At 36.4% G+C, this 26,698-nt stretch overlaps 1 protein-coding gene across 4 annotated transcripts in view; it reads left to right on the plus strand.

The window, feature by feature from the left end:
- The window catches only part of LRBA (LPS responsive beige-like anchor protein), a 372,621-nt gene that overhangs the window by 260,912 nt on the left and 85,011 nt on the right, over positions 1–26,698 (plus strand). For all 4 annotated transcript variants that reach the window (XM_069012817.1, XM_069012818.1, XM_069012820.1 and 1 more), the window contains exons 44-46: positions 9,153–9,293; positions 10,458–10,577; positions 20,412–20,564. In XM_069012817.1, the coding sequence (XP_068868918.1) occupies positions 9,153–9,293; positions 10,458–10,577; positions 20,412–20,564 (414 nt within the window). The remainder of the gene's footprint in view (positions 1–9,152; positions 9,294–10,457; positions 10,578–20,411; positions 20,565–26,698) is intronic.

A 26,698-nucleotide genomic window follows, 5' to 3' on the forward strand; every position in this document is an offset into this window, starting at 1 on the left:
GTGCAAGATTATTAAGTTCACATCTCATGACAGTGCTAGAACTTTAGGACTGTTATGGGCTTTTTCCTTGTTTAGATTGAATAATCTGTTTCGTAATTAGAAACAGTACAAACTAAAGTGTTGAGTAGTGTGTTATATTCCCATGGAAGTTTTGACTTTATAACGTCATTTTTTCCCAGTTCTAAATGGGGAAAAGTGATTTTGTGAGACTCTCAAATGCTGGCGACACTCAGACAGATGCCGTTGTGGATGAGCAATAAAATGGGTCGATTATCCTTTCTGACAGCTGAGCCAATGTGTTGTATCATTTCCGGAAGCACACTTGCCAAAATTGGGAGACAAAGCTGCAAAGGGCCCCATGGGTCTGTGGCTGATGTGCCACAGCCCTCTGTCCCTCTGTCCCTCTGTCCCCAGCCCGTGTCTGCAGCACCACGGTCAGGGACTCTCCAAAAGAGAGCCTCGTCCCTGCCAGCTTCGGCGCCTGGGGTTCAGCACCACGGACAGGGGCATCCCGAGACTATTTCGGGGAAAAAGGCGGGGACACAGCTCCGAGGAAGACCGGTTTGTTTAAGTTAAGTAGCTATTGGATTGTTAAGGCCGACTTAGACATGGTCCTTAGAGAGGATCAATTGTTTGGATTTTAGTGTCAATTCCTTCTTTCGCTTTAAGGACAGAGATTTTTGAGTTGATATGTTGATTTGAGCTTCATGCAGCATCTATCTCAGGACCTTTTTTATAATAAACGTGATTTCCATATATTTCGTAACAAACATGTGATTTCCATAGTGGTTTGTTTCTCCACAACTCCTGTGGAGACCTGGTGAGGCTGAAGCTTGACCAAAATGTATCTCTGACATGATTTATCAAAACGTACTGTCTGAAATCCTACTCTTTTTAAAATCCTACTTTTTTAAAAAAAAGTTCTGGTAATTTATGTTGCTCTATGACAGTGTCATAACCATCCTTTTATACCATCACTTTTGGATTTTTTTCTTGTCTTTAGTTGGTTGTTCTCTGTGTCACAACACCTCCAAAGAACATGTCAAGAGGACGATAGAATGCATCTCATTGCCATTCTTACTTTCTCTTTCATGTTCTCTTCCCACTAGAGGCTTATTTTTTGAAGTCACAAGAGGCATACTATTTGTACATCAGATGCATTTATCAGTTTCTAGGATCACTTGGCTATCTTCAAGCAATCTTTTTTAGAGTTTTTTAGTTGTGGTTTTTTTTTAATTTATTGAGGTGTTAGGATCACTTGGCTATCTTCAAGCAATCTTTTTTAGAGTTTTTTAGCTGTTTTTTTTTTTTTTTTTAATTTATTGAGGTATTAGGGCAAAAGCCAAGTTTACGGGATCAAAAAGAATAATTTTGGTAATAAGCCTAATAATCTTAGTTTTGCTTTGCCTCAAGGAGGTGTATTGTTTGGAATGTAGAAATTCTCAAAGATATGAAAAACCTTAGCTCAAAATTAACTGTGGATATTCAAAATGATATTCTAAGTTTGTATCTGCTGTTATTGTCCATCTTGCTCTTGTTTCAGTTTTAGGTGCCCTGAACCTCCGTCATCTTCTAATTGGAAATGAGCTGAGGGATCAGTTTTTTAAATGATCACAAATGATCACAAGAAACCATAGGGCACGTGTCTGGTCATAAAATTTGCTAGAAATAAAAATAAAGTAATTTCGCACACATGTCTTGGGCCGTAGACATTTTAAATGTGTGTTTTCTGTCTTCCTAATATAAAGTGAATGTTATTCTCTTGATACAGCGTCTCTTCCTTTTTATAGTCATACATTTGGACTCAGCAGATTATGGATTGCTACAGCACACATCTGTGTAACTCACATTTCTGAACAAGCACGATGGTGGCTAAGTTGAAGATTGCACAGATATGGGAAATGAATATGGGATTTTCCTCACCTAACTGGAGCTGTCTAAAACTGAGCTGGTTGAGCTCCTAGTAGCAGGAGGCCTCTTGGGGTCAAACAACAATCCAGGTCTAAAAATAGTGGTCAGAAAATGAGATAATGGTAAAATAATCATCTTTGTTTAAGGAGCAGTTTATGGTGGTTCCCAGGCTGTGGACTTACTTTGATGCACACATCAGATGATATTTCTAAAACTCAAACATCAACATACAAAAATGTAGATCAAATGAGGGAAATCAATAAAAAAGATTACTAAGCAAAGATGATATGATCCTAAAAGCTTGAGGTGAATAGTTTAACAAGATTAATTAAAATAATTTACATATCATATCCAGCCAGTCACTTGAAGCTGCATCAGAATCAGAAACACAAGGTTAGTTTCCAAAGTGGGCTGGTCGCTGACATTCCAGAAGTCTGTTTGGTGCTTTATACTGTTCAGCATGTATGCTAATCCAAAAAAGAGCATCAAAAGGGAGCTGATAAAACTTTCTGACAATGCTCATCTGTTGATGGTATTGAAGATGATGGCTGACTAACCTTATGAAACAGGGAATGAGATGATGGATGAATTCATGTTAGGAGCAAAGCAATGCATGTGTGAAACAAGATACATTGATGGGCTCTTAGTTGACTACTTATATTCAGGATTGATATAATCTGATTGGAATAGTTTTATGAAACAGTACAGATTAAAATAAAAAACTACTTATACATTCCCTTTCTAGCCTTCTGCTGCTCTTTTTCTCAGGCTTACATATGATACAGAATAACATGTATTTTGTGTGCCTTGACAGAAACCTGCATAAAATGCAAATTTGTATCAGCTTTTGGCTTGAGGTTCTGTGCTCCCAGTACAAACAAAAAGGGTTATGTTTTTAGTTCTGATTGTCTTAAGTGGATCTGCTGTTAGGTACAATGGCTGCTGTTTTCTGTGGTGTGATGTGTTGGCAGAGGAACATGGTCTGTGAAAGGAAGGCAGACAGAGAATGTTTTCATCTCCTGCTATGACTCAAATGTGTGTGGCTTCTCAATCCTGTTTCTCAAAATCCATAAAAGGATTTTTTGTTTGTTTTTTTAGCAAGTGAATAACAGTGCAGGGTTTTCTTTCACTTGGCAGGTTGAGTCATGGAGAGTACATGCAAATGTTTGCTTTTGGCTGGCAGGGTTATTTTCTAAGTAAGGCCATACCCTCCTCACTGCCTGCAAGCAGCTAGATTTCCCTCATGATTCCCAGGGACACGCAGCTTCCTTTCTCCCTGACCTCTTGGAAATGTACAACACATAGCAGCTGTCTTCAGTTTGGCTTCCCTGCAGTATTAGGGTGTAATACCTCAGGTATGCAGTGTGTGACACATTCAGCATTGTTGTGCTGAACAATTTATTAAACCTTACTGTGCTTCATTAGTGTGTGCTAAATTAGTTTGCAGTTCAGCAGTGCATTGTTTTGCAATCTGCTACAGGTGCTTGGAGTAGCATTTGATACTATAGTTAGTTAATACAAAGGCATGGAGATTTTTCTTCTAAATTCAAATTCCTCCAAGATTTTAGGTGACCTGAGGCAAATCCTGTCATTGATGTATTGCTAAAACATCACTAATATTGCATAATAGGGTTTTTTTATTCATTTTTTCGGCTTAACATTAGGTTATGACCCATATCTTTTAACTGTGAACTTTGGGAATCTTCTGTCTTTTGCACCATTAGGTATTATTTATATTGACATGTTCAGACATTCTAGTTATTAGACCATCTTTAGATCAGTTTTTCCTCACTGTTCCTGCTGTCTCAAAGGAATATGCGTGCTCTTAAAAACATCTGAAATATAAACCATATGTACAAATACTTTTAATTTGCATGCACAAGACTATTTTCTGCCCATACTCCAGCTCTTTATTGAATTCTCAGTTTCTTGAGACTAGAAATTGAAGTATTTAAAAAAATTTTTTAGAGCAGAATGTGATCATGTGTTTATATCAAAACAGGTAGACTACACTCACTAATATTCTTAATTATTGGAGTTTCAATGCAAAAAGTGTTCAACCGTGGGATTTCTTATTTCGCTAAGAAAGCACATGAAATTCAAGTAGCTGTTTGTGTTAAGTGACTAAAATAAGATTTAAAATTAATAATAAAAAATAGCATACCAGTTCAGAATTACTGTGTATCACTGAAATGCTTCATGGGGAAGAATAAAAAGGTTCTGTCAAGGTCTGTCCCCTTGGCTTCAGATAAATTTTGGCATCCAAATTCATAGTTCCCCCTCCTAGCCTAGCTGATGTAGGTTTTGGGGGGCGTCTGCTGTGAAACCGGTGGTTTTTTTGTGAATGAATTGGTAAGGACTGTTTTTCTCCTTGATAAATTGTTTTCATTTTTTAAATCTTAGAGCTCAAGGGCACTTTGGGTGATCAGTGAGGGCAGTTGAAACAGTTCAGCAGATAATTGTGTTTGTTGTTTTCTTTGGGATACAGTTCCTCAACAAATTTGAGTTAGATATGCATTAAAGGTAAGATGCCCTCTAAAGAAGATGGGACCTAATTTTTAAGAAAACCATAGCCAGTTGTGTGAAGGAAGAATGGTGAGGCCCAGCAATGAGTGACAATAGGTTGAGAGAGGGGAATAGCGTTTTTTGGCTCTTCTCAAACCCAAAAATGACAGGTGAGAGAGTAATGATCTACACTAGATGATTTCATTCCCAGATATTTCCCAGTTGACCTAAGTGAATAAAGTTTGGGTCTAGTTAAACCCTTGCATCTTGTCTCTGTATCTCTGTTTGGGAAAAAGAAGTTTTACTCAGTGATCAGGACATCCCACTGCCAATAATAGAAGTATTGGCTAGTTCAGGGAGTTAAATTATGTGTTGGTGATACATAAAGTAACTAAACAAGGTTTGAGTGCAGCAGAGATTCCAGCACTTGGCATGTTTATGGAGGTGAGAAAACTAACACTGGAGCACTTGAACATGTGTCAGTTCTCCGAATGTCGGAATACATTGATAGGTGGGCAAGCAGCAGAGAAATCTTAGGGGTGGAAGAAATGCCTCAAAATGGAAGACCTGAAGAGCTCAATTTATTATGTTCATTAGGAAGTCTAATTATAGTACGTAAGTATCTTTATATTCAGAATATACTGGGTAAGTAGAGACTCTGTGATGTGTCAGAGAGAAGCTTAATAAGATCTCTTTGATAACACACCAGTAAATTCATAACCAAACTGAAATAGATATATTTTTTAGAATGAGGGTAAGAATTATCAGAAGAAAAAGCTTCCAAGAAAAGCAGCAGATTGTCCATGTACTCAGGAGTCAGATGTCTTTCTGGAAAGCAAGTTGGCCAGATACAGCTCGTGCTGTAATCAAGTTTAAATAGTTGGGCTCAAAATCATGTAATGCAAAGACATTTAACCTCTTGTCACACAAGCTCAAGGCTAGATGAGATGACCTAAAGGTCCCCCTGGTCCTTTAGGCCCAATATGAAAAGTATCAGTAATGAAAACCAGATAGTTATCTTGAAAATATGATGTATGGGAAACAAACATTATACTTGGCAAGGATGCTACCAAACATGATTCAATAATACAGATAATGGTATTCACAGAAATACAAATACCTGGTTGTATGTAGATAAGAAAACAGTGTAAGAAATCACAAGGAAAACCAACTTTTCTTTTTTTCCCTCTTGAATAAAAAGCGCCTCTTCTTAAATGTAGAACTATAGATAATCATATTGTATTTTTTTCTTTATAAGACCCCAGTCTCTTTATTTAAGACCAGTAGCAATTTTTCAAAATACTTATATACTTGAATGTGAGTCATTCAAGTATATAAGAGTCCAGGAGAGATTCTGCCCTCTATAGAGGAGCAGTGAACATTCTGCTTTCTTCTGTTGGATGCAACAGGGCCTCTTCTGGAAACAGAGGCAAGATGGGTTACTGTTCCAATGTCTGGCACAGAGTAAGAACTAACAAATAAAACTGTACACCGTAGTGTCTGGACATATTTGACAGCAGTAGATGATAAGAGTCAGTGTGTTTTCTCAGTTATTTTTCAGCAAACCATTTTTCTTTGTTATGTTTCAAAGGAAGCAAGCAAGCTTGGTCCAAAGACTGAGATTTACTATATTTAGTTCTTGGTAAAAATGTGAAGTTGTTTATTTTGAGGTACTCCTATATTTGAGAGTACTTGAAAAAATAATATCAAATGAGTTGTTTTGTTTTAAGAATGGCTTGTAACTTTCATAATTGTAGCACGTGTTGTTACAACAACCACTTTGGGCCAAAAACAGGTGATCATGCCTTGGAAAAAGTGAAAACAGAAACTGCTTGACCCCAATTCTTGCCCCAGTTTGGATTCTCTTTTTGATGGAACAATGACTTGAAAACCACACACATCATTGATTTTTCAATATGATTTGAAAACTTAGCAGCCATGAGTGATTTCTTTCTTCATTTTTACTCCTGTAATCTCATCCATTGTTTTTGCTCATTGGAATTTTTCTCTCTATACTTTTTCATTTTTCCCTCTCCATCTAAATAAACATTTTTTTATTGGTGAACTTATATCTAATTTTCCTCTGGGAAAAGAGGTGCTGCAAATAAAATACATTCTGGAATTTCAGGAGATGAAAGCTTTTCAGCTCAGTCTTCCTTAGAGGTCTGCAGCTATAGGGAAGCTGTGTTGAGTAATGTAAATTTGTGGTCTTACAGCTACATCTAGCACAGCTTAGTTTGGAGTTCCTCTTTTTCCCTTGGCACTTACCCACAGGGGAGGGAATACAGTATGTAATTATGATTCCCTGTTAATTCTGCGATATGAAATAACTGAGAAATTTCAATTAATTTCTTTTTTTTTTTTTCCTTTTTTTTTTTTTTCTTTATTCTGTAGTTAACTGTGCCCAGTGTGGTGTAACACAGTGGAATCACCTCATCCTTAGAAGCAGTTGTCAGAAAAATATGGGCCTGCCTGGTAGAATGTATTAGCCCAATACATTGTCTCCATTTTATTATGAAGCTGCTGGGGAAGCTGTGATATACAGCACTGTCATTACAGATCTATTGTTAGAAGGGCTCTACAGTCTTCTGTGCACTGCCATTAATTTATAGCAGTAAACAATATGTAGCCCTCCAACTGCAGCAAAGCAGAATCTTTTAATGAGGTGGATGTTATTACCACAATAAATCAGTGCATTCGTGTAATGTATAATTCAATGTGTGTATTCCCACTGTAACTTCTCTGAGTAAGCTGATAGTGTATCATTGTCAGTGCACAGCTCCACAGTTCTTGGTTTTTTTTTTTTTTTTTTCCCCTTAAGCTTTTTTCATTTGGGGACTTTTTTTATTCGCTTGCAAATAAATGTGGCATGTCTTGATAGTTGTCCTGTTGCAGGCTTCAGAAACCAACTGTAACAATAACAGCTAAAATCAATACTGTAGATTCTGGCTATATAGATCTCTGCCTGATACCTTTTTTTTATTTTTATTTTTTGAAAAGAGAATGAAATCAATTCTAATTGGGTTTAGCTTTATATTCAAGGAATGTAATTCTATAACTATTGATTTGGGCTATACTCATTTGGAGAGTAATAATAGAGGCAGATAAAGAGAATACATAAAATGTAACAGAACCATACAGCACAACACTGTTCCTATTTTTAATTTATATAATTTGTCTACCAATGACCTTCTTTCTTCTTTTTCTCCCAGAAGCATATCTGAGCCTTTAGGGAAAATCAGTACAGATGGAGATTCCAAAATGGTTCTTCTAACAAAGAGACTTCTTGGAGTCAGTTTCATACTTCCCTGGAATAAATTTGCTAAATCAGATAAAAATCCTTTTATACAGGAACAACTCCTTTTAAAGGGTTATATTTCAAATTAGTGAACTGCAAAAATAGTAATTAACCTAAGATGTTTTTCTTTATCCTACTGCAATGTGAAAGCTGCTCTAAGTAAAAAATGTAAGATTAGATTTTAGGTCAGTCAAAGATCTGATCTGTTCTAGCAGAGAAAATACTTTGAAGCTTGTATGCCAAATTTCACGTGAGCTGCAAAGAAGCAGTTAGTTGAATAATCATCATCTCAATAGCAGACGTAGTTTTTCACTTGAACTCTGCTTGAATTCAGGATTAGGTTACTGATACTTTTGTTCAAGGACCTTTAGTTTTTCCTCACCTTGTAGTGTGTTCTTAAGTATATTTATTCTTGGAGAAAGGAGATATTGTTTCATGTTTATTCTTTGCTTGTATTTGAATGCACCCATTGTCTGTACAGATGAACATAATTTACATTAATAACATACTAAAAGTGTGCTCAATCTGTATACAAAATTTTATTGCATACGTATTTTGCATATATATCCAAAGATATTTTAGAACTCTTACAGCAGGAATTACTCTTACTAAATTCACTTTTGGGTTTCTCAGTGATTTGTGTGACCTGTACTCATGTTCTTTCAAATCATTTATGTAAAAGTCTGCTGAGGAAATACACAGCTCTAGATAACAAAATATTATGTTTCCTACTTTTAAATATGTCCCTGGGTGTTTATATTGTAGGTAAGCACTGAACAAAGAATGATAGCATTGGTGAAAGTGTGATAGACATTTTTAGTCATACATATGTTGTTTCTTTTATATCAATGTTTTTATATAGAAATTCTGGTCTTTCATTTGTCTATTTCAAAGGTGAAAATTCTATGAATTAAGTAAAACTTGGCTTGAGGTGGTAAATAGAAAGCATAGGAGCAAGAATAGTATTATCAAAATTCCAAGTCCACTGTTAATATTCTACCACCCCATCAATCGCTACTTTTTTCTCCAAAAAAATATCCAAAACAATGCTTCTCGATGTTGCTGACTATTTGCTTAATAGTGTATCCAACATGCACACATATCCACAGGCACCCAAGTTAAACAACACTTTGTCCCAGACATTCCACCGTGAATTGGATGGAGTCAGTGACTTGAATCAGCAGTAAATGAAGCCTGTATTAATGCTGAAGAGATTTTTCCAAGCAGCCATGTGTTTGTGCATGGAATCCTGGTTCCGAGTACACAGATCTCCTTGGGTGCTTACAGAAACCAACATCTGCTTTTGCAAAGCACCAAGCCCCGTCTTCTCCGTGCATGCCAGTAATTCTGGTTACCAAAAAGAGCAAGGGCAGTATGATGTGATAGTATTCACGTTAATTTGATTTGCTTAAGGAGTTTTTTTTTACCAATCTTGCAGCCCATTGGAGCGTTGAACCCAAAGAGAGCAGCGTTCTTTGCTGAGAGATACGAGTCATGGGAAGACGATCAGGTCCCAAAATTTCACTATGGCACCCATTATTCAACAGCAAGTTTTGCACTCACGTGGTTGTTAAGGATTGTAAGTATATCTTTTAAAAATGCTTTTCCTTTAAATGATAATGAAAGCAACAAATATCTAAACTAAAACTGAACGGTATATGAGAGTACTGAAATTTTCTAGTAATTGTAATCAATAGTGTAGGAGAAATGTGCTCCACAGTTCAAGCAGAAAGTTTTCATTTTTATGGTACAGCCTTTTCAAATCAGTAAAGCTTTTACTCCTTAAAAGTTGCTTTTAAGTGTACATACTTCTTTAAACATGGTTAACTTTCCTTCCTTGCGTATTTTCTGACTGGACCAAGTACCAAGCATTTGTGGTTCTTAATTAATGTATTTAATTTTCCACTCCTAATGAGTGTGAGTTGGTTTCGGATGATCACGAAGTTCTGTGGTGTAAATAATTAATTTTAAAAAATCTGCTAGAATTTATATGGAATTTACTTTGAGCTGCTACATATTGATAATGTATTGGTTAAACAATACATTTTTCAATAAAATTGAAAGTCAATTTATCTCCTAGGAAGTAATTTCTTTGGGAAAGCATTAGCAGCACATCATTAATTAAAGCTTGTTAGAATGTACAAGCATGCATAAATCCTTGAAGTAATTTATAGTGCTTAGCTAATTTCAAGCAATTACCCACTAATATGTGCTTAAGTGTTCTTTAACTAAGAGGAGGCTTTTAAATCTTCTCAACATTTTTCTGAATCATAAATTATATATGAAACAATAACAGTCCTAAAGCTCTCAGTATTGAATGCTACTATTTAGATTAACAGACAACCTTAAACAAAGCAAAACACATTATTTTTGTTACTTACTAGTTTAATAAATATCTAAGATATCTGAGCTTTTTCATGCTGTTAGGAGCAATTTGTGTCACAACTGACTGTAGTTTCTACTTCAGCCTTTGAGTATTTTCTTTTGGTTTTATTTGCTTTTCTTTATCTGAGTATGTGTGCATGGAGTAAGATTAAAAAGTATTTATTGAACAAACAAGCATCAGTTTGTACTTCTCATTCTTAAATAATAGAATTAACCCTTTGCTATTAATCATGTGTCTGCCAGAAGAATAGCATCATTGACAACCAGACCCCAAAAGAATATTAAATTCCTTGTTTTACCCTGAAATTTCTGAAGAGATGCTTTGTTGTTTTTAATGAATCTTTTTATATGTGCTTAGGAGCCCTTCACAACACTCTTCCTAAATCTGCAAGGTGGGAAGTTTGATCATGCAGATAGGACTTTTTCGTCTATTTCAAGAGCGTGGCGCAACAGTCAGCGTGACACTTCCGACATCAAGGTAAAACACTTCCTGAAAGGTAGTAACATGTTTTATACTGCATCTGCCTTTATTGTAGCTGGGACTGTAGGATGGAAGGAAGAAGACTGGGAGCTATCCCACCATTTGGGAAAAGATGCAAGGCAGATGACAGGTGGTTTTGCTTCTGTCAGAATATTTCAATGAATTCTTTTGTAAAACTGTAGTAAACATTTTTAGCCCTGAGACTGAAATATGTTGAAGTGGGGAGGAAAACACAGGAGACAAGGATGCTGGCAGTGGTGGGAAAAATCAAATCCAAGAAGATAGATTAATATCAGTGTTGGGTTTTTTGTAATGGAAGGAAGGATGGAAAAGTACCGTGTGAAGAAAATCAGGGGCGAGCTCAAAGGAGGTCATGAGACCAGCAGGAGACCTAAGTGACACGATCATTCACTCATATTCATGGTGAGCAGACAATTTAGGAAAAGGTTGATCTGCAAATTAATGGAATGCAAGAATTGTCAACTGACAGTGCTGAAAAAGGGATGCCTTTCTTGCATCTGTGAATCCCCACCAATAGAATCAATGGCAATCAGTGGCAAGTGGAATTAATACCACTTAGAAAATGATGTAATGTCTATATGAAATTGGGAAAGAAGGGTTTAGAAAATACAAATACATTAGATTTTTTTCAAATTAATTAGTCATTATGGGCTTAATTTCCTTGTAACCTACAAGACTGCCAGATGGTATTTCAGAGTGCATTTTTAGGGTTTTTTTTAAAAATGGAGGAGGAGAAAGATATCAGTAGTGGACAAATCAAGTATTTAATACAGAAAAAAAAGGGAGCCAAGAAATGATGAGGTGAGTGTAACTGCAATTCACAGAAAAATACTTAGGCAAATAATCAGACTATGTTTAAGTGCCAGGAAGATAGCTTGGAGACAAGCAAATGAAACACATGTTTATCAAGAAGAGATTATGTCAAAGCAATCACAGTTTCTGATGAGAAAAGGTAACAGACCTTATGAGCAGAGAAGAAGCAGACGATGATCTTAGTTTTTTACATTGTCTTATGAGTGAGCTGGGATTACTCTGTCTAAAAGAATCCACTGTATTTGGAGAATAGCTACCAGCAGTTCATTATTAAAATTGAAAGATGTACTGAGTGGAATTCTTCTTGATAATAACAGGTTAGGCCTCAATTTCCATTGATATTAGATTGGAAGGTACTGAAAGTGTAGTGAAATTGGTAGTGCTTCTTGCAGAAGGGAAAAATGATTTTAGAAAAGTGTTAGGTGAAGTTTATTAGGGAAGAGTGATAATTGTGATTTGCATGCAGGTTCTCATACAGTTATAACACAAGGAACAATCTACTGTGAAAAAAACCCCAACATTTAGGTTCTAGTACATCTCCAGTGCATGTGAGTTAACAGTATTATGGTATAACAAAAGGTGAGTAACATTTCGTGGAAGACACATCAACAGGACATAATGGAACTTTCAAAATGCGTGACAAAAATCTTCACTTTTTCCCAGCTTTGATAAGGTCTTAGCTAGAATATTACACCCATAGTTTTGGGCTGGTTGGAGAGAAGCCACACTGCAACAAAGATCACAGTGCAAGGTCTTGAAAATAAAATGCAGTGAAAGATTGAGTAGCTGTGCTTATTTTTCTTCTAAAGCAGAGCAGATTGAGGAGGACCTTGTGTCTTTCTGTTACATGGAGACTGCTGTAAGGAAAAAAAAAGCAAAACAATCTCTGCTGCCCATGCTGGACAGGATAGGAATTAATGGTCTTAAAGCTCAGGGAGATTTTGGTTGGAATCAAAGTAACCTTCCCAACAGAAAAACAAAACTGATGAATCTGATGAATGTTTCCCTGGCAATTAGTGTAGGGAGGGGTTTTCAGAAATGCTTAGGTAACTTTTGGAAATGGCATATGTGCAAGCTGGTACTGCCTTTAAAGGCATCCCTTCTGTAATGGATGATCTCTTGGAGTTGCTTACTGCTTCCTGAGACTGTAAATTGCTATGAATTACATGATGCTGCTGTGAAGTGTCTGAGTGAGTATTAAGATTGACTAGAGGAATCTGTTCGTGAGACTGGATGAGCAACCAGGAAGGAGGATGAGATGAGATTTCCACAGGACGTGTTCAAAGAATTAGAAAGGAAGATGTTTGAATGTTTCCCTCTTCACTGGAAATACCTGTAGTCCCCATATTTCATTACAGCTGTGAAAACCAGCTTTCCTGATACTTGGTGCTCTACCCTGCAAGTGTGTGTGAAATATGTGACTAAAGTCTCCCACATGCCTCTAGAAACTTTCTATATGCAGAAGTGCAATATTTTAGCCTCCTGTTGCTTGAATGTGTTTAGTTGACTCATGCATGAAATAGCCCTAACAAAGTGGAGCACATAATGGTGCTCCTGTAGTTATTAGCAAGTAGGGGACACAAAGGAAAAAGAAGGGTTGGTTCCTCTTCCAGCTGAAAAAATTGTGACATTTAGGACCATTGAGCTGATTACAAGAAATGACTTCTCCTTGCTTCCCGTGTGGAAAGAGTGAATGCAGTTACTGATGCTGCTGTCCTGAGATTAATTGTTAACCTTAGCTGGAAGCACTGTATGTTACAGGGAGGACTAACATGAGCTGGCTTTGGAAAGAACTCTTGCTGGCTGGTATCACTTTAGCAGAGAAAGCTGAAGCATATGTGTGGTCACAACCAGTCTGTGTCAATATCCTGGGAAAGCCTTGGATTGATGATCAAAGCATGAAACCAGTGCTCCTCTGTAGAATAACCTTTGCTTGAACTTTGCAAATTTTGATTTCAAGAGGTGATATGTTGCATAAAATTCAATTTCCTAGTTTTCCCTATCCATTTATTTGAGCAATGCAAATTAAAAATCCTTTGGAAGTTTGCTGGTGTCTCACTACCACTCTGTCTTTGTTGTTTACTAATTAGCTCAGGACTGGTGCCTTTAAATGATTAACCATGTGTTTTTAGGTTAAATCTTCTGCACTAAAGAATACTGAATGAATTTCAATTCTGTGAGAGTACCACTTGGTACTTTGAAAGTACTATATAAGCATGACCATTAACTTAATTACTTCTTAATTTACATTATTGGCACAAGCAATCCTGGTTAGTTTTGTTAATACCACAGAAAAAGCAAACCTGGATAGCGTGGCAGTATTTGCCTGTACTTGTTCAGAAGCAGTTGTTCCTTCTGGTTTGGCAGCTAACTTGTTGCAACACATTTATTTCTCATTATGTTTACAACAGCATGCTTGTAACCCATGTTGCTCTTTTCATTTATGTTTCCTTTTTCCACTGTAGTAGTTTGCTGATTGGTTTTGGATTTAGGTTTTTTTTTTGTTTGTTTTTGTTTTTTGTTAGTACAATACATACAGATTTCAAAATCATCTGAAATCCTCTTGCTGTCCTCCAAACAGCTGTGTTGCCTTCTTAGTGTCATCTGGAATTTTATTTCTGCACCTTCTGCGCCAGGCTGTTAGTGAGATTATTGACTGGTGTTAAGAGCAGGGCAGACTCCATTACCATGTCCTCCCAGTCTGACAGTGAACTATTGATAACTGCTCTTGGAATATGGATTTCCAGCTTGGCTACTCCCACATTATTGTAACCCAATCTCATCTCCATTCCTGTAGTTTGCTTATAGGAATGTCCTAAGAGACTGAGGCAGCCTCAGAGGTCTTTCTCAAAAGTGAAGCAACACCTTGCTGCTTTTTCTTTCACCATCCAATACTGCAGCTTCCTTTTGGAAAGAAAATTAGATTGGTTTAATGTAATTGATTTTTTAAACAATTTTTAACCAAGCTACAGTATGTCATTATGTACAGTTCTTCATGTCTTTTCCTCTGCTGCTTTGTGTTTGTTTCTTTTTCATGTGCTTTGGGTTGCTTTTGGTGAATTTGATTAGTTTTGTTCAAAAAGAGATGCTAGGAGACCATAATATTAAAGAAAACATCAATAAACTCCAATTACACTGTTTTAGATTGTTCCACCATAACATGGACACTAATTTGTGAAATCTTGCAATATGACACAAGTCAGTGACAGCTACTGTAAGGCTGGGGGGATGGTACTGAGTAGCTGAATTTGTATCTCATACAGGTGTGTCTGGCCAATTATGATTCTCATAGTGTAAAACAGCTGATTTTTAGGTACAGAAATGCTGTTTTGGCAAGTTAACTATATTGTAAAGCTCATTGGCATCACATAATTTTAGACGGTTTTTCTTTAAATCAAGCTTCATGTTTAAAGCCTCAGAAGTTATAGGATTAAAGTTGCTGTCAAACTGGCAACATGACCTTTGTATAGGAAAAATTTCATGTCATAGTAGTCACAAAAAGAGCAATGACCAGCAAAATTCAGAAGCAAGTACCTAGAAATTCAGATTTTTAACCATAAACTCCATGTCTGGAGTAGTAAAACTTTTAAAATATTTAGGATGCAGATCTTTGGTTTTCATGGAAGGTTTGGTTCTATGTAAAATTGTGCTAGGATCCATAACAGGAAAATACTTCTCTGAGTTTTAAAAAAAATTAAAATATTTTCTAAATTCGGTAAGACCTGTGCATGACAGTCTGTGGGAATTGCAGTAGTTCAAAATGCAGACATCTGGGTGTGTGGAACAGAAAGTTCCATCTAATATCTGTGATCTGCTTCTTTTATAGCCAGCCATGATTGTGTTGAAAATGAAGCAAATAGTTTTAATATCTGCTCTGAACTCCTTGTGTAGATGTTTAAGTAACAAATTTGGAGTTAGTTATGGACAAGTTTGCTAAAGTCCAAAGGAGAAGGAATGTACTTATACAGGCAACTTTCTCCTCTTTCTCTGTCAAATTAACCTGAATTACCTAGTGTATAAATATGGTCAATAAATACCGTAGAACACTTTTATTTAGATTCTAAGGAAAAAGTAAAATAATTATATACATATATATATATAGATACATATATAAATAGAGGGAGTAACAGGATTTAAAGTACCTTAAAGATGCAGGTTTTTATCCAATGAGATATTGACTCCATAAAATCAATTTATTGTTCAATAATGAATCAACTCTTGATTGTGGTTATCATATCTTTCATTAATCTACTAAATAAATATCTGGAGTTTTTATAATTCTCTTTGCTTAATTGTGAATTACTGATGATTTTAATGTTTTTCTCAAACTAGGAAATGTTTGAAGTATAATCACTTAGGGCTTTAACAGAGTGGTTAAACATTGACAAAATTAATTTCGTCATTAATTACCTTTAAAATCTTAATGGAAACCTGCCAAAGTATTTTTCTTACAAGTTGGCAGTGTTTCAGGCAGGGTCTTGAGATAATGTCTTAGTTGAAAATTTCTTCGTGAGAAATAGCACACATGTAGCAGATGGAGGGAAACTCATGGGTACTTAAAAATTATACTTCCCAACAGTCTTGAAAATAATTTCATTGAAGTGTGATGAAAAAATGAGATTTGAGTTAATTTAATAGCTTAGTATGTATTTCTTGAATGCCATTTAAGTCCCCTAACAGAAGAAATAAAGTGTGGCAATATGAATAAAAGTCTAGACTTCTAATATGCATTTTCATTATTCTGTTTGACAGGTTATATATAGGCTTAATATTGTTTAATATGATTGTGAAATAATTTGGTTTGAAAATTTGGTATCTTATAAATGTTTTCATATGATTAGGGATGTGTCATTGTTTCTAGACACCTTTGGAGATCATATAACTCTGCTTCAAAATGCATCAGTTATTTTCTAAACAAAAGAAAAAGTAACATTTCATTGCATTAATGAAGTATCTTATATTAATTTTTTTGTGCATGGTGGCATATATGAAAATAAATTACCACTGTTAAACTGACGTTCTGCTGATATTGTATGTTTGTAAAAAAATATTTTCAGTGTATTTTCCTTAGGAATCATTGTTTCCCTGTGTTACAGGGCAATTTTTGCTAGAGAAAAATTGTACTGTACTTATATGCAGAATTGTGTAAATGTTTTGATAAGAATCCTGATATGGCAGGTTGTTCTTTTTCTTTTAAGTTAATACTGTGTGTTAGATTCATGTTGATATTGACTGTGAGCTCCTGCATCAGTTGTAATGAAAAGCATGACCCAAGGACTGAAGTCCTGCTTATCAGGAGGATGTCTTGTCTCTGTGTTGTAGAAATGGTGAATTCCAACAGAGAAATTTCAGAAAGTAATTTTCAAACACAATAGTCCTAAAGCAAGAGCTTCAACAAATCATAGAGATGTTTTGGGTTTTTTTCTGTGAAATTTAAACAAAAGACATGTGGGTAAGTGTTACCATTTCTGTGCATGTGCTGAGTGTGGAAAATTTCAGAAGGGACAGTAGAGTTAGAAAAAGTGTGGAGGCAACCAAAATTTTTATTTGGAAGGGAAGACCTCCCGAGGGAACAAATCTAAATTGACTAGAATCCTTTAGCTTGCAAAAAAAGACCCCTGAGGAAGAACGTGATGATAATACAGGTCTGTAGTACCCAGAAGGGTGCATAAAAGAACAAATAAGGATCTAACATTTACTGGGTTTCACAAAATGGGCATTAGGACCATCCACTGGAACTGCCAGGAAGCAGTTTTAGAGCAGCCAGAGGAAGACCTGTGACGACAAAACTACAGTGTGGAACCCATGCTTAATGATTTTACAAATCAGAAGCACGGATTAAGTCAAAACCATTTAGCTGTGAGAAGCTGACAGAATATCCATGGAAGGGCTGTGTTTGCCCTGTGTTACTCCAGTCTTTGTCACTCTTCCCAGTGAGATATTAAAGGATTCTTCATTCTGGCCTCTTATGTCTGGTCCTGCATCTTCACGTGATGTTTGTTTGGAAACATTTAGTAACTCTCTCCTCCTGCCATTTAAAACAGGCAAAAAGTACATTCACTGATTTTTTTAACATTCTTGTGTGTCCAGGAAGTTCTGTCATTTTTGGAGTTGCACGTATGAGTCAGCATCTGCTGTCTTAGTGTCAATCAGTGCATGTGATGTGAAGATTTTAAGAAAAAAGAAGACCCCACAAATAGAGTTGAGAAGGACTGTTAAGGACTGCAGTTACCAAATACATGAAGAATATTGGTTAACTTGATAAAAATTAATATTTTGTGATCAGGTTGTTCTGCTGGTTTTAGGAAAAACTGTTTTCCTTTAACTCTTGCTGTCATTTTCACCTGTATAAAACCACTGAAAATGGGTTTTAAATACAACTCATTTCCAGTGGCCATGTGCATCTGTTTGCACTCTTTTTCTGTGGGTAAATGCTAGCACATGGCCAAGAGAAAAAAATCACATAATAAAGAAGCTCCTTTTGTATAAATGTGTTGTAATGGTGACAGTGAAAAACTTTCTGAAAACTCATTTCTGGAGTAATGAAAAGCTTTATGAAAAGTTTCTAATAGTCAAACTAGTAGAAATTCCTGATAATTTTGAAGTTTCCAGCATATTGTTTCTGTGTAACCTAATGAAAACAATGTGTTCTAGAAAGCCAAATGTTTTCTGATCTTGAAAGAAACTAATGAATAGCTGTACAGATATATATTTAAGGAAGAAATAAAAGCATGGGTAACATATGTAATCAGCTTGTATTTTAAGTGTTCAGAACCAGGGTATGGTTTCATATTTGTGGTTTAATAGCCCAGTGTCTCTGCTTTTCCTTTGCTGGTTTCTGTGATGATAAAAACTATAGCAACCTTAGTGTTACTTTATGTTTTGCAAACTTTATTTTTTACAGCGTTTATCCTTGCTACATTCTTGTTCTTTCACCTACCCAATGAAATAGTTTCAGATCTCCTTTCTGTCAACTCCTTGTCAAGCATTTGGTACAGAAGCACGTTTTTACCCTGCCTAGTTAATTAAGGGGACTGTAAACAAAAAGATGTACAATTCAAAGGCAAGCAGTGTTTCACACAAGGATGGAGGTGATAATAGCTTAATTCCTGCCTGATCTTTCCTGTCTTTGCCCTGGCTACTCTGGCCTGACCTTGTCCGCAATCTGATGACCTTCTTATTGCACTCAGCCATTTGGAAAGCTGCTCATGTCATAGCTGGCCCTGAGGGGCTATCGAGGAGACCACTGAGCCATTGACCCATGTCAAGACTGCATTTCAGGTCTGATCTGCTGAGCTTCTGGTGTGGCTGCATCCTCCACCCACTGTAGACAAAGCCACTGGGGCAGTCTGATTTTTTTTCCTTACTTCTCAAGTGGCCTGCAGCTTGCACTTGCTGTATGGAAGACCAATTTTACACCACTCATTTGCTATGAAATACACTTCCTGAAGCAATTACCTGTATTGATCCTTTCTTTACAAAGGAAGTAAATTCTCTAATTTAGTGGCTCAATTTTTCTAAATCCATCAAATTGCCAGGTTTATTGGGTGTATTTAAGTCTCAACATCAAGTTCCACAAAAAAAAACAAACCAACAAAAGCCCAAACAACCAACCTACCTTTAAAATCCAGGGCAGAGATATGTCTGTTATGTCTTTATGGGCTTTTTCTATTAAGTGTTATACCTGGACTTTGCAGATATTTTTATAAAAGTGTGTACATAAGGTTCTAATCCCATTAACTTAGATAAATTTATGTATTACCTACTGTGTATTTTATAAAATGCATGACAATGCATGAAATTGCAGGTTTGTTTGCAAAACAAGGGAATAATCCACTTATCGAGGAGAAAATCCTTATGGTTTCGAGCTTCATTTTCCTACCTAGCACACTGTGTTCAATTCTGCACTAGAATGTATCATTTTCTGCTTAGTAAAATGTTTGTTTAGCCATTGTTCTTAGTTTTTCTGATGACTTAAAAACAACAATTCCTGTGCTGTATGGCCTTACATATTTTTCCTCAGCCATGGTAGCTGTGCCAGGAGAGGTGCCAGAGCAGGCCAGCCAGGGAGGTGTTAATGCTGAGTTCCAGTCCTGTTCAGCACTGGCCTGGAGAGCACACTTGTTTAGAGCAGTGATGATCCTGACAAGGAATTTCATGCAGACCTTTTAACCATGTGAAATCCCTTCCTTTTTTTCTCTTGTGTGTAAAATTTTGTGTGCTTCTTCTCTGTATTTTATAGACTGGACACATAATTGAGTTAGTGACCTTTACACGAAAGAAAAATACTGACCCATTTAATTGTTGTGGGTTTTTTTTGTTTTCTTTTGTTTTGGTTTTTTTGGTGTTTTTTTTTTTTATGGAACATGCGGCATAACTCCAGGTATTTTAGAATTCACCAAAAAAAATATTTCTGGGCATTGAACAATCTTAGATAATAGCCTAAACATTAAGTCCTTAGAGCCTTTACATTAGAGAGCATAAGAATATAACTGGGTTTCACAGCTTTGTAATTAATGTCCGTGGTGCTACTTTTACCCCAGCTGTACACTGCCATTTGTGCATTAGCACTTTAAAATGTATATTGTATTAAAATGTGAAAGAATCCATTTTCCACAACTTTTTAACATCATTGATTGTACCTTTCCACTAAATACTATCTGTACCATGTGATGTTCATTACTTTGGTTTTGTAGGTTTCTCTGTGCATAATATGCAACCAAAAACAGTGTTCTGATATTTTTGTTTTATAGCCTGTTGTGTCTCAGTTCTTTGTCATGTTAAAAGCATGCTAAGGATTCATCATATCTACAGGCCTAAATTTTAGAAAGTGTAGAAGGGGGATTTCTCCCTTCTAGGGAAGGAGGGGGATGTCTGCAGGAGGATTTTGTGTATTCTCTTAGCTTAATTCCATTCTAATAATTACTTTTTTTAATGTGACACAGTGCATCCTTTGACAGAATTTATAACATGGCATTGTTTTTCATTTATCTACAGGAATTGATTCCTGAGTTTTATTACCTCCCAGAGATATTTGTCAACAGCAACAATTACAATCTGGGAGTGATGGATGATGGAACAGTGGTGTCTGATGTTGAACTTCCACCGTGGGCCAAAACCCCAGAAGAATTTGTTCGCATAAACAGGCTGGTAAGATGGCTCTCTTCTATTGTCCAGTCACTTTTGTCTTGCAAGATTCTTCTGAAATAATTTGGATCTTTGCCTGCAATATATATTTATGATTTACATAGGACTATGTCTGAAATTATCTAAAGATACAGATTTACAAATGTAGGAAGAAGAAAGGAATATAGTATTGCTCATTTTTTAGAGATGCTCAAAAAGGTTTGAGTGTGGTCTAAATATGCAGGAGATCTTACCCTATTTCTGTGTCAGCTCTTGGTCTAAAGAGCTAATAAAATCATCACTTTACAGAATGCTTGAAAAAGCTTGTTAATCATTAAAATATTTGTCACTCTGATGACTTAAATGTGATTTTGAGGCTTCTTAATTTTAGTGTTTGTTTAACTCCAAAGATCAGGGAATGCCTCAGAAAAGAAGGCTGCATTTTAAATATTCTGTCACCTTTTCCACTTCTTCCATTAAACTGATATTTTTCAGAGTCCTTTTTAGAAGAAAATAAAACTAAATTCTTCTTTGCCTGCTTCATTCCCCAAACCTGTATTACTGTTCTCTTCCCTGTTTTGGAAAAATGCAGTTGGTAGCACTGCCTGTCTTCACTGTGCTCTCTGGGCAGTGCAGTGAATTACAGAATAACCCTTACACTGTCATTGATGGTGTTTTAGCACATTCTCAAAATCTATGTTAGGCTCTTCTCAAAATGAAACAATTCTGCATTGATGGCATTCTGAAATAAATAACAGAAGCTTTTCTTAGCAAATCTTGAAAAATGAGGCTGCACTTTTCATGTGGTAGCCAACTAACTGGGAAATACCGAATTAAGGCGTGGAAACTTTCAAACACCTTTCAGATACCAGGCTTATCAGGATAACATCCTGGTATTCCTAAGTTAGGAAACGAGAATTGAAAAAGTTCTGTTGTTGGTGGCACGTCGGCCTTCGTAACATTGCATCAGAAGAAACCTGTGGTTCAGAAGTTAATTAAGAGGCTTTACACTGCACTTACACTGATGACATGATACTGTGGTTTTCAGAAATGCTCTGTGGCCTGGATTTCTTCAGGCAGTTGTAGATGCACCATAATAATCACGAAGAATGTTGGGTGGATTTCGTGTTTTCCTTCATCCATCTGTATGTGGAAATTTTATTTAAATGAGATATAAAATACAGTAGCATTTAGCAGGACTACTTGGCAAACCATATTGAAACACAGCTTTTGATCTCACAGTTGGGGTGATAGGGGATAGGTAAGGGAGGTAGCCTGACACCTCTGTGAGCTTGGCATATGCTGGTGCTTCAGGATAACCTGGGAAATGCAAAGCTGTGTTCTTGAGCAGACTTGTCAGAGGCAGATGGTGGCCTTGATCTCTCATGACTCTGGTATTTTGGTTTTTGCATTAAAATATAATTTTATTCTGTTAATTACAGATCTGGCTTTCCCCACTTTGAAGTTGTTCTCAATTTCCCACTTCCTCCTTTTCTAAGATGTTAGCTCTTAATTTTCTTTGCCTAATTTTGAGCCTTGGGCCGGGTTTTTCTCACCCTCACCTCTCTGTAAGCCCTGACCTACCATTCCCTCATTCTTCCTTCATTTCCCAATTTGCTACTCTTGTCTGCCTTTCTTGTAGCTCTTGTTTGAAATCTCTCACTTGTGCAAAACGAATTTTTACAGTTTTCAAGTATTAGTTGGACAGAAAAAAATTTGATTTTTTTTTAAGGCTTAAGCTAATTACAAAAGTAAGAAATAATTTATCAAGTGCTGGTATTAAAGTGTGCCAGACATCATCCAAATGATGTCCAGTGTTACCAAAAGGGTAGGACCTACAACTGTAGGTCCCTGATACTGTTTCTGTAATTCAGATACCAAGTTTTGGTCGGTCTGGTAGCATTAAATTTAAACCTCTGTGCCAATGAATTACATTAACTGCTTCTGTGTGACATAGTTAAACTTATCCTGGGGGTGGTGGGCCTGGCTGGTGTGGATGATGCCCTCTGTAATCTGCCATTTTTGCAGTTGGATAACAGTAAGAAAATTACATGCAAATATTAAATTGCTTTTCCTTGTTAATACTTGGTGGATTGGATACCATCAGCATCAAATCAGCATAGTTTCATTTTTAAGCAGAACAGGTGTGTTTAGGAAGAATGCTTAAAGCTCGGATCCTCTCTAATATGATCAAGAAAAGCTTGCTACAATGTGGCATGGGCTGATGTATTCAGCTGATGTTTTCCTTGCTGCCTCCTAAATAGCAATTACAGTATTCCAAGTGCTCATTTTGTAAGCTATGACACACAGATATTTTTTTCCCTTTGCATTTGAGTTTACCTCTGTAAGTCCCCAGATCTTATACAACGATTGGAGCTCATGAAATGCATACTGCTTTGATCTGTGACCTTTTTGTGGTGCTAATCGGGTTCCTGATATCATTATACCTTGCTCATTAATCATATTTCCTGCAGCCCGTCAGGCAGCCAGACAGCCCAAGCCCCTGTTTGCAGCCTTGTGTTGGCAGGTTTCTGCTTTTCCAGATTATTACAGTGTGATACTTTGGCTTCTCATAACCAGACCCACATCAAGCTGTGTGCTACAATTAAAGTCAGATGGTCCTCAGGTTGAACAGGGATATTCTGTTGCAGCTGTCTGTCTTTCTGGAACAGAGCAGCAAGGGGAACAGATGATATGTAGGACAGTGCATAATAACAGCTTGTACTGTACTGGGTCAATAGCAGGGGTTCAGAGCATTAATTGACAGGCTGATAGCTGATTTAAAAGTGATTTCCAACCTCTTTTTAATTCTATAAAGTGTGTGTTTTAATTGAAGTAGGTCATTGCATTTCCTCTGTGTTTGCTCCGAGACAAAAAGCAGAATGGTGTATAATTAAAACTGGATTTTGATTGATGGAATGTCATCATCAGCTAAATGGTAGCATCAGGATGTCATTCTAAGCAATACAAAGAGCTCCAAAGAGTACCTATTGCCTCTGCATATAGTTGGTACTTTGTATCAGTCTGTGATAGTACAATATTTTATAATTGTACAGATCAGTGGGGGGTAGGGTAATTTTCTCTGAGACAGCCCAGATTTTGATGGAAAAGTGACTGTGTTTTTACCATTCTGAAACCCTATGATATACCTCTAAAGCTCAGGCATACTATATTTAGTGCCATGAAATAACTGCTAAAACATCTGAAAATACATTTCAGTTAACGCTGGTGCAGTTAACAATAATTGAATTATTGTCTAAATCCATCATTTTATAAATACATGTGTAACAAGAATTATAATATTAGCTTAATAAGAGTAAAAAACCCACAGACTTTTAAACAAGATAAAATTGTAATTCCTCCCCCCAACAAACCAGGAAAATCCCAAATGCAACATGCTGTTGCACACTTACTTTACTGTTTCCTGTCTTTAGGCCTTTAGTATGTGAGCAAAGGGGATGATGCTAACTTCATCTGATACCATAATAAAAAAAAATGCCAAACAACTTTTGGTTCTCCCATACTTCTGAGAGACCTACAGGAAATAGGAATGGGAAGTAAACTTGGGAGACTATAAAGAGATAGATGGTCAGATGTGGTTTGGATACAGAAGTCCTAAATAAAACCCACAGCAGTAGTTGTCAGATACAGAAATAGACATAACCTTTAAAACTTAGATTTTTGTGGCATCTTTTCTTGGCTTCACAGTCTTAGTTATGTTAGGTGCTCTCCTTTAGAACAGTTTTCTTTTTTAGAAATTTAATTTCATGTGTTAGGGATAATTACCCCATTCAAGCTGATAGAAATTTTAAATGTCCTTCATATCATGCATGAAAAGTTAGACATTGACAAAGACCAGGTGAAACCCAGGGAAAGGCCCTATACTTCCCACTGATAGTTAAGAATAGCTAAAAATCCTGCTAAGGAAGTTCTGTTCTGAATAGTAGAGTAATCTATTCTGTCCTGTCATTGAAAGTTGGATGTCTGAATTGGTAAGAATTAATTTAGAACTATTAATCAACAGATAATAACTAAATTTCACACAGCTTTGATGAGCCACAGCTTTTTGAGAATTAGATTGCTTCAATGATAATGAAGTCATTGAGGTCTGTCAAGACAGCTTTTCACAATATATCTCAATTTAAGTATTTTAGTGCGTTATTGCAGAGTTAGTCCTTTCATGATTAGGGGTTTATCTGTTTCGTTCAATGCTGGGGAAAATGCAAGACAAATTAGAAAAGTGATGAGATTACTGTGCTGGACTAAAAGTTTTGAAATCCAGTTTTCAAATAATTGAAAATGTAGTGATTGGAAGCTGGGATGCTTTCTGAAACAAATGAAATGCTTAAATACATAAAGATGCTATACACAAAAGTAACCGTGGCATGAAAAGTAAAATGGAGAGGAAGGGTAGGCCAGTCATTTGCCCTAATACAAATTTTAGTGGAGCACAATGAATCAGTGTTAAGAACCATCTAAGGTAAGAAAAATCTACAGTGAGAATTAGAGGATCATTATCAGTCGCTATGGGGCATTACTTTTTAGCACAGGCACCTCCACCTTACACCAGGCTACACTGAAAAAGCAACATTCCCTGCCAACTAACACAACAATGCTCAGGACTGCAGGTTTTGTGAGTTGGATGAAAAAACATCCAACTCACAAAACATTATGCTACTTTCAGTCTCTTAAAACTATTGCTATTAGTCAAATATAGATACTGAGCTAAAGCCTGTAACTTGGAATGTACTGGACTTTTTTGTTATCTTTTTTTGTGTAATCTCTCTGTGATATTTTTCCTGGTTCCACAGCTGTGTATTTGCAAATGTGTCACAGCAAATCATATCATAATGTGATATGAACTCTGTGAATTAAGGTTCACAAGTGCAGGTTACTAGTGAGAGATTGCTGGATTATTAGGTGTATATACCTGATAACAGCTCATTCAAGTATCTTAAAAACATTGGAGAGCAGGAAAAAAGGTAAAATGTAAACCAGGCTTAACCAGCAACATCAGAGTTGTTATGTGTGTAGCACCTACTTTGAAATTCTGGTCTTGGTGGGATTGGATATGGTGTTTAAAAACTGGAATGCAGATTGACCTGTGTACACTGAGTGATGAAGATGCTTCCAGCAATCCGAGTTGACGTGGGATGTTTACAGAATTAGAGAATTTCTGTGCCAGTTCTTTCAGACTCTTAACTTCATGAAATACATTGAGCTATTACTTCCATTTCTGTTTCTGATATTTGGTGATTTCTTGTGGCTTTTTTTCTGAAGATTATAATGTATATACAAAACGAGATTATACAGTATCCTCTGAATGGAGGATGTCTATTAACTCTACAAGTATTATAATTTTTAGCAAAAATCACTTTCATAAACTATTATAGAAAAAATAGGTTTAAAAGTAATCTGTAACTTCACTTTTCCTGACAAATACTTTTATTTCTATGCTATAAATGTGTGTAATGCAATTAAAATGTCTATTTGTTTAAACATAAAATATTGCCAGTGAATCTTAAAGCACCATGCTACATCCATTTAATGTTTTTTCAAGATGTGACTATGAAAAAAGGTTTGTACAGGAAGTAAGGTTCCTTGTATCAGGCAAAATAAACATTTCCATCCAGAGAAGTCTCAGAAATGTAACAGTCTGATTCCAGCCAGGTATAGTATTCTTCAGCAAAGTTGGGTGTGGAAGGTCCAGTCTGCTGTCATACTGGATTTCATAAAAGGATGATATTGTTTAATTCTTTTTTTTTGCCTTCTAATCTATGGAAACAAGGCAGTGCTGGGAAGTACAGGGGCTCCACTGTGTATGCACTTAGCAGGCAGAGCAGCACAGGTGGTCTCTTAAACAGCTAAGGAAATGCAGGCTGGTGTGTGAATGAAGCAGCAGGATTCCTCCTTTCCTCGAGAAGCACTTCCATGACTGCAGTGGGCAGTTCTAGCGATTGTCTGGTTTTCCCTTTCAGTTTTACCATGTGGAATACCAACACTGGCTTAAAGCTGTTTGCTTTTGCATGTGAGCTAAGTGGAGCATTGGTAAATCTGTGTTCCTGCACCACTCAGGGTCATCTCCTGCCAGCTCATAACACATATGACAATTTCATTGTCTGTGTTTGTGCAGGATTTTTTTCACTTTTATAATTACT

The sequence above is a fragment of the Aphelocoma coerulescens genome, chromosome 4 (genome assembly GCF_041296385.1).
Source record: "Aphelocoma coerulescens isolate FSJ_1873_10779 chromosome 4, UR_Acoe_1.0, whole genome shotgun sequence".
In the NCBI taxonomy this organism is placed as follows: domain Eukaryota; kingdom Metazoa; phylum Chordata; class Aves; order Passeriformes; family Corvidae; genus Aphelocoma; species Aphelocoma coerulescens.